This window comes from Canis aureus, chromosome 6, assembly GCF_053574225.1.
Source record: "Canis aureus isolate CA01 chromosome 6, VMU_Caureus_v.1.0, whole genome shotgun sequence".
Taxonomy (NCBI): domain Eukaryota; kingdom Metazoa; phylum Chordata; class Mammalia; order Carnivora; family Canidae; genus Canis; species Canis aureus.
This window is the reverse complement of record NC_135616.1, coordinates 78209184-78225042: the sequence shown is the minus strand read 5'-3', so window position 1 is coordinate 78225042 and position 15859 is coordinate 78209184. Positions and strand designations below refer to the sequence as shown.

General features: G+C 46.8%; 1 protein-coding gene across 5 annotated transcripts in view; it reads right to left on the bottom strand.

Moving 5' to 3' along the window:
* Window positions 1–9395: 9395 nt before the first annotated feature.
* The window catches only part of NR5A2 (nuclear receptor subfamily 5 group A member 2), a 138857-nt gene continuing 132393 nt past the window's right edge, over window positions 9396–15859 (bottom strand). For 4 of the 5 annotated variants that reach the window (XM_077902403.1, XM_077902399.1, XM_077902402.1 and 1 more), the window contains one exon: window positions 12432–12792. In XM_077902403.1, coding sequence (XP_077758529.1) covers window positions 12545–12792 — 248 coding nt within the window. In that variant the 3' untranslated portion in view covers window positions 12432–12544. Of the gene's footprint in view, window positions 9578–11202; window positions 12793–15859 lie in introns of those variants that run through there. The other variant, XM_077902398.1, reaches the window with a different exon arrangement.

Genomic DNA, 15859 nt, shown 5'->3' with positions numbered 1-15859 from the left:
ACTTTGCACCTGTCAGTAGTCCCCTACTGCTCAGCCTCTTAGACCTTCGTAAGTGGCGTCCAAATTTAAATGTTGCCCCTTCCCTAAAATTCTCATCGACTAGAACATTTCAGGTACCAGCATAGCTGGATACGGCGTCTGCCTTGTGGTGTTGAAAATAAACCAGGGGGGCGCCCGGGTGCTTCAGGCCACCTGCTCCCTGCTCAGAGGGGAACCTGCCTCTCCCTCTCCCCCCCCACTTTTCCTCTCTCTCTCTTATATTTATAAGAATAAAATATATGGAATAAAATAAATAAGAATAAAACATTCTTATTTAATAAATAAGAATAAATAAGAATAAAATATTCTTATTTTAAGGATAAACCCCACCAGATCCTCCTTTGACTTCTCTTTACATTAAAATGAAATGAAAAAATAAATAAATAAAATGAAAATGAAATGAAGCAAAAGTAAACAAACAGAAAACTAGGGATGAGAAGTAGATACCACTGAGCTACTTTCATTTTTGTGCTTGGTTATGCCAAAGGGATCATTTTCACTTATTTTATTTCATTTTAGTTTGGTAGGCTCCACAGCCAGTGCAGAGCCCAATACCTGGCTTGAACTCACAGCCCTACCATTGAGACCTGGGCGCAGATCAAGGGTCCAAAGCTTAACTGACAGAGCCATGCAGGCACTGCCCCCCCCCCCCGCAAGAAATGATCATTATTATTATTTAGATCTGTATTTATTTATTTATTTGAGACAGAATGAGGGAGCACAAATGGGGAGCAGGAGACGGAGAAGCAGGCTCCCCACTGAGCAGGGAGCCCGATGTGTGTGGAACTCGATCCCAGGACCCTGAGATCATGACTTGAGCCGAAGGCAGATGCTTAACTGGCTGAGCCCCCCAGCTGCGCCCCAATGTGATTATTTTTAAAGATGTGAAATAATCACGTGCTAACTGTGTTTCCTTGCCTTTTCTTTATAAATCTATTTCACCTAAAGTTGAGAAAAGGGAGACTGGCCTCAAAGAGTCGGGCAGTTATGCTGATGAAGTCGACACGAACTTCGGCCGTTCCTCTCTCCACATTTTCATAGATTCTGTATGAATCCAAAATAAAATACATGGCTCTGTGGTTGAATGGCCGGGCTTTGCGTTCAGGCGGCGCTGGGCTGGGTCCTGACGCAGCCACTGGTCAGCTGTGAGGCCTTAGGAGGCGTGCAGCACGCACCCTGCCACCCACTCGGGCCACGTTGCAGGGCTGGGGCATGCAGACAGGGCAGCGTTCACTGGCGAGGGCCCAGCGCTCCGCACAGGGCCTTCTTCGTTAGGCCTCCTTGGCCCGATTCTCATAATGACACTGGGGGTTGGGGGGTTGTGTGTGGGCAGCCGAGTCAGGAGAGGGGCGGGCTCCTCTTCGTCCCACGGGGGGTCACATCCCACAGGGGGTCACACACTTTCAGGCTCCCTTAAGGGAGGGGGAGGCTGAGGGCGCCCCGGCCGGCAGTGCCCAGGGAGCCTGGCTTGAATCCAGGCCACACAATGGCCAGAGGAACATTTGACACTCGAATAATACAAGGCCACGGCAGGGAGGGGGGCGGGGGGGGATAGAACCTGTTACGGCAACACTCGGAGGCAATGGCACACGTGTTTCCACACTTATTTATAGCAGCTCACTCCACCTCCAGAGCAGAGAGCTTTTGCTAATCCTGATTTGTTTCTGGGGAAAATCCTTGGACAAGTGTATTTTTGTTGTTGTTGTTGTTTTGTTTGCTTGTTTGTTTGTTTGTTTTTAGGGGCAGGAGGGGACGGGCAGATGGGGAGGGAGAATCTTCAGAAGGCTCCACATGGACCGAGAGGGTGTCATGTTCGGTGAAATAAGTCAATCAGAGAAAGACAATTATCATTGATCTCACTCAGATGAGAATTTAAGAAACAAAACAGAGGATCATAGGGGAAAGGAAGGAACAGATAAAACAAGACGAAGTCAGAGAGGGACACAAACCATAAGAGACTCTTGATAGTAGGAAACAGAGGGGTGCAGAAGCGGGTGCCCATCTGGGAGGGCACGTCGTACAATGGGCCGGGTGCTCGGTGCAAGTGCTGAATCACTGACCTCTCCCTCCAAAACTAATAATACACTATTTGTTGATTAATTGAAGTCAAATTAAATAATAATAATAATAATAATAATAATAATAATGTAAGAAAAAAAAAAAAGAAAGAAGGCTCCACCTGACACAAGGCTCAATCTCACGACTCTGAGATCACAACCTGAGCCAAAACCAAGAGTCGGATGCTTCACTGGCTGAGCCACCCAGGAGCCCCAAGATTTTTTTTTTCTTTGTCATAATTTTTAAGTTGAATTTAGTTGACGAGATTTTTTTTTCCCCTTCAACAGTGAATGCTTTTGTAACTGGGCCTTCGGCAGTGGGGTGTGAGTAGAAATGTCAAGCACGGAATGTTTTTTTCTTCATAAACATTATTGCTTTGGAGTCACACAATCCTCCAAAATGAATGCACATAGGATGTCTTTTGAGTCGTTTTGTGATAAAATAAAGAGTAAGCTACCAGTGAAACGTTGTTCTAAGAAAATTAGGGTAGCCCTTCAAGTTACAACACGGTCAGGACTAAAATTTGGGCAAGAGGTGGTGATTATGAGGAGGTTTCCTGTCAAGGTGGTTTGCAGAATGGGGGCGCCTGGGGTGAGGAAGTGAATATGACGTCTAAATGTCTACGTATTTTACTGTGTACAAACATGAGGGGTGACGAATTCCTACACAGGAGGCTGAAGGTGTTGGGACACCTGGTGGCTCAGCGGTTGAGCGTCTGCCCTCGGCTCAGGGCGTGACCCCGGGGTCCCAGGATCGAGTCCCGCATCAGGCTCCCCGCATGGAGCCTGCTTCTCCCTCTGCCTGTGTCTCTGCCTCTCTCCCTCTGTGTGTCTCATGAATAAATAAATAAATAAATAAATAAATAAATAAATAAATAAAATCTTTTTTTTTTTTTTAAAGATGGTGTACAGAAAAAAGTTTTCACCCTAAGTTCTCATTTCTGTGAGACTCAAACAATGTTTAGGTGGAGGCTGTTCCCCAGGCATTGAGCTCTCAACACCTGTTTCAGCTCTCGGCGGTTAGAACCGGGATTCTTCAGACTCTTGAGAAAAGAAAAATGTTTTGATTTTGGTGCCATAATTAAAAAAAAAAAAAAAGTGTTTGCCACCATCGTTTCTTTCTTCTTTCTTTCTTTCTTTCTTTCTTTCTTCTTTCTTTCTTTCTTTCTTTCTTTCTTTCTTTCTTTCTTTCTTTCTTTCTTTCTTTCTTTCCTTCCTTCCTTCCTTCTTTCTTTCTTCTTTCTTCTTTCTTTTTTTTTTTTTTTTTTGATTTTATTCATTCATCCCTGAGAGACAGAGAGGCAGAGACACAGGCAGAGGGAGAAGCAGGCCCCATGCAGGGAGCCCGACGTGGGACTCGATCCCGGGTCTCCAGGATCACGCCCTGGGCTGAAGGCAGCACTAGACCACTGAGCCCCCCAGGGATCCCCCCATTGTTTCTTTTGAACGCTAAAGAGAATGCTCCTGTTGTGGGATGAATGTCAATCTTGCAACATGTCTGGGTCTGTGCTTTCAGGAAGGCCCGATTGCTAAGAAAGAGGTTCACCATCGGGGTCCGGCCCCGCAGAGCTGCGTGGACCCCCACACTGGCCCTCAGCAGCATTAGGACTTGGGCCACGCTGTTCGACTGCTGTGAGTTTCAGGGTCCTTGGTCATAAGCAGGGTCGTCCTGAGGATTAAATGAAATCGTTTTTGTGTGTTAGGGTAAATGTGAAGCTTCTGAAACAAAAAAGACCCCAAAGTACGGTGGCTTAACTAAGAACAGTGTGTTTCTCTCTTACGTAAGTCTCGTCGCCGGATGCCACTCAGCAGGCCCCCGAGGGACCCAGGTCCTCCTACCCTCTTGCTCCTCGGTCCCCTGGGGGTCAGGATTGCTGCCTCACCTGGCCTCCAGCTTGGGGGTGGGGGTGGATAAGGGCCAAAGTCCAGGTCGCAGGGCCACACCTCGCTCAGAAGGGAGGGAAATGTAGCCTCTAACTGGTGGCCACGTGTCCGGGAAGGATGTTGGGGCGACAAGATGGCTCTCAAGTGTGTCATGCCAGGTAGCACGTAAGCAGAGGCTGCTGTTTTCATGAATTATTCTTTTAAAGAAAGATGTATTTATTTATTTGAGAGAGAGGGACAGAGGGAGGGAGAGCGCTCGTGCACACAGCGAACTGGGGTGGGGCAGAGGGCGAGGGAGAGAGGCAGACTCCCAGCCGAGCTTGGAGCCTGACGTGGGGTCGGTCTCACCATCCGGAGATTGTGACCGGAGCCGAAATCAAGACGCGGACACTTAATTGAGCGAGCCACCCAGGCCCCCTCGTATGTGTCCTTTGAATGCATTTCCTTAACTAGATCATTGCCTGGCACATAGTAGAGGCTCAGCTGCTATTTTTCAGGTGAGAAATACTGGATTAATAAATAAATTGTTGGGAGGGGGGCTGGGAGGGTGGGGTAAGTGGGTGCCCGGCATGCGGGAGGGCTCGTGAGGGCGCGGGCACCGGCTGTTGCACGGGCCTGCTGGGCCACGCAGCTCTGCCTCTGAAACCAATAATACATTCTCTGTGTTAATTAATTGCATTTGAATTTTAAAAAATCAAAAATTGTTTTTCTTCCAATTAAGATTTTTTTTTAATTTTTATAAAGTTATTTTTTATTGGTGTTCAATTTGCCCACATATAGAATAACACCCAGTGCTCATCCCGTCAAGTGCCCCCCTCAGTGCCCGTCACCCATTCACCCCCACCCCCCGCCCTCCTCCCCTTCCCCCACCCCTAGTTCGTTTCCCAGAGTTAGGAGTCTTCATGTTCTGTGTCCCTTTCTGATATTTCCCACACATTTTTTTTTTTTTTTTTTTTTTTTTTTATGGCTGCGCTGGGCTTTTCTGGTGAGGCCTCTTCCATCTGCTCCCTTCCGCCCGATGGCGGGGAGAGCGGGAAGCACGGGGCGGGGAGCGAGGCCCAGCCAGGCCGGAGGCTGAGCCCGGCTGGCCCGAGGGCCCCTTGCCGCCCGGAGGAGGCGGACGCGGCACAAGCAGCACCTCCACGGCCACGAGCTCCACGGCAGGGGTGGAGGAGCCTGGGGCGTGCGGATAGCATTTCTCCAAAAGTAGCCACTTCCTTTCTCAGGACGCCAGCCACCGCCTGCCGCGAGGACGAGCTGGTCTCACGTGCTTGGCAGGCTGGGATTTCTCCGTGGCCTCAGACCTAAACACTCCAGTGAGCGTCGTGCATTCCTGTGGCACATGCCGGGGGCCCCGGAGCCGCTGGATCTTGCCCGTCAGGATCTCCTCATGCGCCCAGACTCCAGACACACAAGCGCATTTTCCCGGAGGGGGGAGGAAGTGAGGAGAAAGAGCCTTCCCGAAGCCCTGGGCCGGGCTGTTTGGAGGGGCAGCTGGATCGCCCCGCTGTCAGTTGTGGAGCGTCCCTGGAGGGGCCCCCGGGCCCCCACACCGCCGTCAATCCAGCTTTAGGGGGAACGGCTTCTGGGGAACGACAGCCCCTGATGGAGTCGGCTTCGTTTTTGGAAAGCTTTGACTCTAGACCTTTTTCTTCTTCGCATCGTGCCCAGCTCTCGCTCTGCACCCCTACCCATTCAGCTACCCCGGGCCTGCTCCCTGGGGCCGCAGGCCCCGCTTCCTCTGCCTCTTGCCGCTCTTCCCTCCGATGGTGTCCACGACCCGAGCGCCTGGGCCGAGGGGGTAATGCCACCCTCGCTGCCTCCGTCCTTGGATTGACCACTCGCTCGGGACGGCAGTCGAGGCCTAGTCACACGTGCCAGCCATCCCTGCGGGACACACGGAACTCATCAGCGACACGGAGCTTGGGTGGATGAGCGTGCTGGAGGGGCGCTAGGTGATCTCGGTCTGGGCCCCACCCAAACGTCTGGGGTCAAGGAGACAGACGGGAGCGCTGTCCCCAGTCTCCCCCGGAGCCCCTGTGCGGCCTTGCTCTCTTCTCCGGCCCGGGCTGGTGGCTTCGAGCTGTTCCAGGCACTGCCCTTGCCCCAGGCTCACCGTGGACAGGGGCGACCCTGGCAGAGAAACGTCAGAGGCGTCGGGCCTAGAAATGGGGTCTCTGGGCTTGGCTGGGGAGGGGCCTCGAAGGGTTGGGGCAGCGGGAAGCTCTCTCCACGCCGCTGCGAGTTTGCCAAGGCTCCGGGGGACGCCCTAGAAACTCCCCGGCAGGAAGGAGCAGGCTGTGTCCGGGCGGCAAGTAGCTCAGGGCGGTTGGTGCGCTTGGGGAACAGAGTAGGGAAGGGGGTGCCGCGTCCCAAAAGGCCCGAGGGGGGGGTCTGAGCGGGCAGGCTGGACATTCTTCCTGAAGACAGTGGGCCTCAGAGGCCTGGAGGCCAGGGGGCCACGAGCTTGGCCCTGGGGGCGCTGGCGCTGGGGCGCAAGTCTGCAGGGCATTGAGGGGGGCGCCTGGGGGTCAACGGAGGCCGTGGAGCTCGAGGCCTGACCTCACCTGCAGGGCCGGGAGGAGAGGGCCCATCGGGGGGGTCCGGGCAGAGGGGCAGGAGAAGAGCAGGCCTGGCCCAGCTTGTGGGGAACCTGGGCAGCTTCGAGCCCCGCGCCTCAAGTGCTGGAGGCCTGGGTCCCACGGACCTGAGGCCCCCGGAGCTGAGCCGGGGCGACAGGGGCGCAGGCCGCTGCGGGATCGGGCGAGGCCGGGGTCGCCATCTGCGGCCCATCGAGCTCAAGAACCAGGTGCAAATCAAGTCTCAACACGTGGTCTCCTTCTGGCCCTTTCTGACTGGGGTGGTCCTTTTTCTTTCTTTCTTTTTTTTTTTAATTTATTCACAAGAGACACACAGAGAGAGGCAGAGACACAGGCTCTCTGCAGGGAGCCCGGTGCGGGACTCGATCCCGGGACCTTGGGGTCACTCCCTGGGCCCAGCCCCCCGGGGGTCCCTGACTGGTACGGTCCTGAGGACAGTTTCAGATCCGGGGTCCCAGGGCCTCTGGCCTGGCCTCCACCGTCCGTCCCGGGCAGCCTGAGATCTGGAGGACACGGGCCTCAGCTGGAGTCGGTGTAGAGGGTCCAGCACACCCGAGTCTACCGGTTTCTTGGTGGTTTAGTGTCAAACTCGTATCAGGGACACTCAGTGATTAGTCTAATTACACTTCTTTTTGCCTCTTTTCCAGCAACAATCAAACACGCAACATTTCATAGATTGGTTCTTAAGTTTTTCTACAAACCAACCACAATTACTGCCTGACATGTCACCAAATTATTAATTCCTAACTTAACATATAACAAATGCCTATGTGCAGCAGTTAAAGGAGTGCAAGAGTATTTATTTTGAGTGACTCAACTATACACTTCCTGTTCAGTGTTAAGGAAAATTGGTCCTTATTATTCCAGGGAAATGTCAAGATCGCTAAGTATCGTAGCATTTTGACCTGTGTTATGTCGAGCAAACTCTCCACATGTTTCTCATAAAAATATACATCAGAGATGGTTTCAAACTGGATGTCAAACTTAGTTAAAGGTATAAACCTCTTCAAAGTTATTGTGAATATCAAATATAACAATCAAACGCCCATCAGCGTGGGCCACTTTTTTCTTAGAGGCTCCAGCATACTGATGGATTTAGCAACTTCGTGAGTGTTATTCTAGGTGACGGAGTGGGGCCTCTGCTCTCATCGGGATGACCTCTACTGGCTGCTGGATTGGGCTTTGGGGAAACTCCGTCTCCACCAAATTTTTAAAAAGTATGTATAACTGGGACGCCTGGGTGGCCCAGTGGTTGAGCATCTGCCTTTGGCTCAGGGCGTGACCCCGGGGTCCTGGGATCGAGTCCCGCACCGGGTTCCCCACAGGGAGCCTGCTTCTGCCTCTGCCTGTGTCTCTGCCTCTCTCTCTCTGTGTCTCTCAGGAATAAATAAATAGAATCTTAAAAAAAAAATGTGTATAACCACTTCTAAAAACATTTAAAAAACTGACGTTCTATTCTTGCTGGACGTGGGCCTGCGATGATTACCTGGGCTATGCGTATGTAAGAATGCATCTAAATGTGCACTTTTCTGCATGTAAGTTGTAGCTCAAGTAAACATGAACACGTGTTTTCATATTCCATGGAATGTCAGCAAGCATTTTTTTTTAAATAAAGTTCTTCCTGGTAAGAGGTTGATGAGGGAGATGCGTTTTATAGGCCACTCATTAGTTGCTTCAAAGCCTTAGTTTCGTCATCTAGCAGACCCTAAGTGGGGTGTTTTGAATCCGACTCCTTGGTATCTTTTTGATGGACCCTAAGAAAAATCAGCGCCTTCGTGGCAGAGGGAGGAGGACTCCTGCTTAGTTGGGGACGGCAGACGTGGCGGGAGAGAAGATAGCTTTCCCTGCATCACAGTGTTTCATAAGCATATTGTCTTGTGGCTCTTGCCAAATTGCAGAATCAAAATATACAATTATATATTATTATTTTCTGGGCAGCCCGGGTGGCTCAGGGGTTTAGCGCCGCCTTCAGCCCAGGGCGTGATCCTGGAGACCCGTGATCGAGTCCCGCGTCGGGCTCCCTGCATGGAGCCTGCTTCTCCCTCTGCCTGTGTCTCTGCCTCTCTCTATACTTTTGTAATCGAGGTATTTATTTATTTCCAAATGGATTTTGTATGTATTCTCTTGTTTTAAACATCCCCAAAGGACTCAATGGTGCCGAAGAAGGCTAATTTCTAGGACATAGACATGTTACTTTTTAGGGTTAAACTCCAGAAAACATAAAGGCTTTTAGGCTTCCACGTTACCAGTATTTGTACACTTAGCTGTGATTCAATGCCTGATTTTATCCACCGTCTTTTCCTTTTGAAGCAAATCCTAAGTGTCACCCTGGTTTAGAGACAGTGTGGTGTAAGCATTTTAGATTGTGGATTCTGGAGCCAAAATACCTGGGTTGAAATCCCTGCTCCATCACTGGCTAGTTTCTCACTCTGAGCAAGAAACCCTAAGAAGATCATACTAATACCAGATAGAGCTGTTCTGAAGATCCCTCGGTAGTTTTTAGGGCACAGGGTAGACAAAAAGTTAAGTGTCTTTAAGATTTTCCTGCCAAAAAAACAAAAAAGATTTTCCTGCCAATCCGTTACCACAGTAAATAATGTAAAATGCCTTATTTGGTGTGTAGAGAGAGGAATGCACAGACTGTTTAATGCTTCGACTATCCAACCAAGGGCACAACTACCCTAGCTACTATCTAGAGAGGGTAACGTGGTCTGTTCCTGTGGAATTCTTTGGACTCCACGCCTAGTCAAGTATTTTAACTGCTCGGGAGCTTCAGTCTCTCGTAGAATGAGGACAGCATATAAACTTTTAAAAATTATCAGGCTGGGCATATCAATATTTATTGAAATACTGAAAAAAAATCCATTTTGTCGAGAAATTCCTGGCAAGAACTGACATGACAATATGTATTTCACTGATACAGTAAGAAAACGCCAACAAGTAACCGACTTCACACTCTAAACATTGCGTGGATTCAGGTCCAAGGTAGCTGCAGATCTGTAATACAAACGTTCAGACATTACAGATTGTCTGTTTACAAACATAGACCAACTATAATAAACCAGGCTAAGCCGAAAACGCTTCTATGAGTCTGCTTTTACTAATAAATCCCGTGATTGATAAGGCAGTTGCTAAGGAAAATGTCTCATTCCAGACTGGTTTAACAATGGACACTAGAGAAATTTCATTTGCCAACTTTGGATGGGCCACAGCCCGGTGGCCGAGGTGCGTTCCTGTTTTTATCGACTTCCGATCTTGATGTCACCAGGAGTGTGGATGCGACTCTCCGAGTTGCCCGTCTTTCTAGGCCTACTCAGGATGGAATTTGCTGGGTCATCAACATACCAGTATGTTTGACATTTCTTAGGTTTAATATTCAGCGGAGAGTACTACAGTTATTATTTAAAATAAGAAAACACGGACTTTCAGAATCAACCTATTTAGGGGTGGGTTTTTTTGTTTTTGTTTTATGGGTTTTTTTGCAAAGCTAAAGACCCGCCAGATAACTATTCCACGAATCTCATAATTGCCGCCACCCATGTTCCACATAGAGGACGCCACTTTCGGTAACTGTCGACAACAGCCATTCCCCTCCACGGGTCTTCTGGCCAGCGCGGGGTTTTAACTGGGGAGACTAAGGAGGCCGCCAGTCTACTGAATGCTTTGGACACGGACTCTGATCAGCTGTGTTTCATTGTCCTTTGAGCCACGGTTACAGGTGACTGAGATTTTGCACGAGGAGCTGTGGACACTTCAGCTTAGCGAATGTGTACCCTTCACGCGGACGAATATTAGAGGCGATTAAAAAATAATAATAAAATAATCCTTTTTGTACACACAGACGTAGTAACTAATATCTTTGGTATACAACTTACAACGCTTGTAAAGGAAACCAGGTAAGACTCCACCCTTGGTAAATTTACTTGAAAACAGAGGAAACTCCGAGTCACATAATTTACAATAGATATTAAATAAACTACAGCAAGAATTATGAAGATTTACAGACATTTAATCAAGTGAATGATTCTTTTAATTCATTAAGACCCTTCTCTGTCCCTGAACTATGTTCCACTAACTTGAAGACATGCTACAGTAAACACATATATTTGGTTTCTTCGGTCTTGGCTATATCTTATACAAAGGTGAAACCAAGGAACAATAAATTAGCATCGTAATTGTCTACAGTTGAAACTATGATATACAATATAAATAAACTATTCAAAAGCCCGAAACATTTATGAAAAGAATTAAGGGACTAGGAGATACTTTTAGTTTTTACAGTTTTTACAACAAGTGATTGTGCCGCTGATAATCTCAAAGAAATCAAAGTCTAAATGAGATTCCCACTGTTGATTTTAGTGTCTCACGACATACAATAATTAAGTACTGTTAAAAATAATTACCGATCAGAAAAATAACATTAAGGAAATTACTGCTTTCGCTATTTTTTGTCATATCACGGTTCCCCGCCCTCCCCCCCGCAACCGCCCCACAGGACCTAAAGAATGTAAACACTATCTTTTATTTGACTTTAAAGTATTAATACTTTATTTCAAACCAATGTTGATCCACATCTGCACAGCTACCTCTCGGAATTGTGAAATAAGGCAAGACTTCCATACCTGTGGCATTGCGTGTCAATAATACTGCTAACGTTGTTTTGGAGGATTGGTTTTGCAATTCTTTGTCCTTCAGTGTTTGTTCTAGAGCAGACTTTGGTCTAGGACTCAGGTCAGTATCACGCTCTTCCTTTCCCTTTCGGGGAAGGTGGGAACTGCTTTAGCATCCTTCCAAGTCCATATGTGAGCATCACTGCTGCCGTTCTACGCCTAGGGTACGTTCAATCGCCAACAAGCAAGGAGACTTGGGGCAGTTTATTAGCTCACCCTTTCCTTTCCTTTTGCATAGCTTAACATGCTTCAGCTTTAAACTACTTAGCACGGTGACTACTTGACATCCCAGTAAAATACATTTTGGGTTTTCTTTCTAAATGAACTACAAACGTCGATGGCTAAAAAGACGGAGGTACCCTAACAAGCCTTCCGGCAAGAGATTTCTATGAAGTCGGACGACGCCAAAGCCACGTCTCAGTAACAGTAGCAGAAATTAAGGTCTAGCGTGCCTTAGCTATGGAGCATTTGCTTTAGGTTTGTAGTCCTTTCCCTTAATATTGATTAATGCTTCTATAAGATCAGAAGAGGGATACTGCCTGCTTCTAATTTATTTATTTTTGACATTATGAACACATGACAAAACAAACCAGAACATACTTAAAATGGCAAGCTAACCTATTCTAGACTGTTCTTATCAGCTGTTTGCAGGTCTAAGACACAGACATTCAAAATTAGGCTTTTCATGATTTGGTGGAGCTACTAGTGGGTGTGGCTGAGCACAAGCCCATGATCACAGGACAGAAGGTGCTGGGTCCTTGAAAGGAAGAGGGAAGGAAGGGCTAGTACAGGTGCAGCTGATGGGTTTTTGAGTTTGGTTCAGCTTAACCATGGAGGCATTTCTGTAAGCTCGAATCCCCTGCTGTATAAGCCTAATTAATAACACAGATCAGTTCCTAAATTTCTTCACAGCGGAGATCGGTTTAAATATACAAGAATAGTTCCGTCCGTTGTTATTCTGCTATTGTGTCGGTATCCACCCGTGAGTTCAATCCACTCCAGTCACAATGTCTTTTATGTGGAATCCTTTGGGGATGTGAAGCCTTTGATTCACAGTTTGCAGATACAAATACCCTGATACGTCATTTACTTGCTATTAAGTATTTGATTATTATGCCTTTTTAAACTCAATATCCTTACACCAAGTCTTTAATTAGTGTTGCTTGGAGCAGTTCAGAGTATTGTTTCCTTCTTTTTTTTTTTTTTTTTTTCCTTTCTGTCTTTCTTCCTGTTCCTCTTCCCTCCCTTCCAATATCTTTTTCGTTTTGAAAGCAGAGCTTTGAGGGCTGGCAACCTAAGCTCTTTTTGCATGCAACATTTCAATGAGGAGGTTGTTATAGGGCACATCCCCGTTCAGGTGCTTATAGTAGAGGTATTCTTCAGCCTGCATGCTGATGGCCCGGATTTCAGGTAATCGAAGAAGTAGCTGCCCAAATTTCTCTGTTTGCTGTGGGTAGTTGCACATTGTATAGTCCAGCAGGGCGGCATTGACTTGTTCCTGGACACCTTCTACCAGCTGGAAGTTCTCAAGGTTTTTGACATCTGGATTTAAAAAAAAAAAAAGGCACGCTATTTTAATGGCATTTTAATTCCTGTTTACCACAGCAGTGTGTTCAATTAATGGATATATTTTCCTCCTGACATAAAGCATACTTTATATGCTGCTGAATATTCAGTAAGCCCCACTCACCAAGCTTCCTGGGAAAAGGATCACAAAAGGGCTTTAGGAGAATGTCTTGTTGAAATTCTGCATATACCTCAAATCAATTAGACACCAATGGATTTCGAGCAAGGTCAACTCTTTTCATATCTTACAAAAGGGAAGGTTTGAGGATTCCTAAAGTAGAGGGATCATAATATATTGCCAGCAAATGAGTCCCTAGAGAAAGACCTATCTTAACCCAGTATATTACACAATTCATATAATTCTGTATTAATTTTTCTGACCCAAGGTGAAATCTGTGTCCAGGGTATGATGTAGTTAATTCTAATAAAAAGTGACAGGGTTCTTGTTTCTGTTTGACATTTTCTAAATGATTCTGAAAGCCTTTGACTTGTCTAGCCTATGCTAATGAACCATCTGGTACACTCCAGTGACTGCCGAAGAATATTCGCTACTGGGAACCCTCTAAAATATATATCTCAGTGACTAATGATCTTTATCAAATGAAAGCCTTGTCCTTTTGCCAGAATCCGCGCCAGGATGGCCGGTGCCCTTTAACCTGAACGGAGGGTCTGACACTTTCCTTTCCTCGTTTTTCTTCTGGTCTGGGGTCCCTCATCCAGAGAAGAGGGACGTGGGCGATTCATTCAGCCTAACTCCGGTGATCATCCAGCTGTTTTAGGTCATCTGCCCTAGAGGTCCTCATAAATATTGAATGAGGGGGAAACACAGAGTCAAAAGCGGACAGACTGACACATACACAAATCCATACACAGACAATGAACACGGGAAACCAGTTATGTTGGACCTTTCTCTTCTGGAGTTTATTTAATGTTAACTACGACTTTTACATAGTGTGTATATAGAAGACTCCGGAAAAAAACAGATAGATACACGTGTTTACATCCATCCATGCTAGGAAAGTAAACAGATGCAGCACCCCTCCGGCCCTGTTTTACTTTCTAATTGGACAAAAATAAATAAGAGTGATTCTGAAGAAAACCACATAATACCATGATTAAAAGGTTAAGCGCACTAAACTCTGTTACTAGTTACCATAGTAACTCACACCCGATACTTCTGGCTCTCAACGTGGCGGTTCGATGTAGCCTGCACAAACGTGCGTGTCCACTTTGGGATCTCCGAATACTTTTTTTATTTTTTAAGATTTTATTTATTTATCTACGAGAGTCACAGAGAGGGAGGCCGAGACACAGGGCGAGGGAGAAGCAGGCTCCCTGTGGGGAGCCCGATGCGGGACTTGATCTCGGGACCCCGGGGTCATGGCCTGGGCCACAGGCAGACGCTCCACCGCTGAGCCCCCCGGTGCCCCTCTGCAAATACTTTTAGTTGCACGCCTATACTCAAATAAAAAAGTAAAAAAAAAAAAAAAAAAAAAGGAAACCCACACGAAATGGTTACCTCGGATTTAGTATTTAAACATGTCTGGGATGATTTTAGTGTTTATATTCGGAGCCATAACTTTGCATTAAACACATGTCCCCTTCCCCATCCCCCCAAGTCTCTGTCCCAAATTAAAAACAGTGAGGAATTCGTACTGAAATAGGTACATAGTGTGAGCACTGGATACCACAATCTATTTCAAAGTGCAATGGGTGAATTAAAAAAAAAAAAAAAAAGTGATGGTTAACGAGCTGTACCAACAGGCAATGCTGCCTTATTTGGAACCGAGCCTTCTTGCGGCCTTTAAACAGGCAGGCAGGCTGTCCACCCAACTTTCTTTCTTTTTTTTTTTTTACATACGTCCCACTTTACAGTTAACACTTTCCATCGGGTTTAAAAGATTTTAAGAATGATCTTAAATTATTTAGAAGTCCTGATAAATTATTAGAAGTACTGATAATTACATTCGGTTCAGAATCACAAAATGTCAGCAATTGGAAAAACAGCACCGCCAGTCTCTAGGACAGAATTTAGCTTCTCGCCAGCTCTGTCCCCCATGGTGCATGTTGTCTCACGGGCTCACATTCTGGTTGTGGGTACAGGTCCTTTGTAAAGGCTCACGGCAGAGAGCTAATAGAATTTTTAAATAGCTCATCTGGGGGCACCCGCGTGGCTCAGTGAGTTAAGCGGCTGTCTTCGGCTCAGGTCATGACCCCAGGGTCCTGGGATCGAGCCCAGCATCACATCGGGCTCCTTGCTCCGCGGGGACCCTGCTTCTCCCTCTGCCTGCCACTCTCCCTGCTTGTGCTCGCGCTCTCACTCTCTCTCTTCCCCTCTGTCAAATAATAAAATAAATAAAATCTTTAAAAAGATAAAAATTGTTCATCTAAATTCTGGCAAAATTTCTTGATGCTTTTTCTTTTGACCCTTCACCCAAGCTTGAAAAGAGAACTCACCTTTCTCTCTGACATACGACTAGAAGTTGAAAAGGAAAACAAGCACCTTTCTGTATTAGAGTGAATTAAACCCAAGTCCAGCAAAACCACTGGAGTGGAGCATTACTTTATGCTACAGTGAAAGACACTCTCACAAGCAAGGAAAGCCAACAACAGTCATAGAGATTAATAGGGAGGATGTAGGAATTTGCACAGTATAGAAATGGAAGATAAATGAGTAACAGTCTTTTTAGAAAGTTGTTTTTGAAACTTTCTTTTTGCAATAAATGTATTTTTTGAGAACTAGGTTCTACCTTCTGTGGTAAATCATGCCACTCTGTTAAGAAAAAGAAACCTGTTAAAAAACATAAAATAGGGATCCCTGGGTGGCGCAGCGGTTTGGTGCCTGCCTTTGGCCCAGGGCGCGATCCTGGAGACCCAGGATCGAATCCCACGTCGGGCTCCCGGTGCATGGAGCCTGCTTCTCCCTCTGCCTATGTCTCTGCCTCTCTCTCTCTCTCTCTCTCTCTGTGTGACTATCATAAATAAATAAAAAATTAAAAAAAAAAACATAAAATAAAGGTTAGATCATTAGTCCTTGTTTATG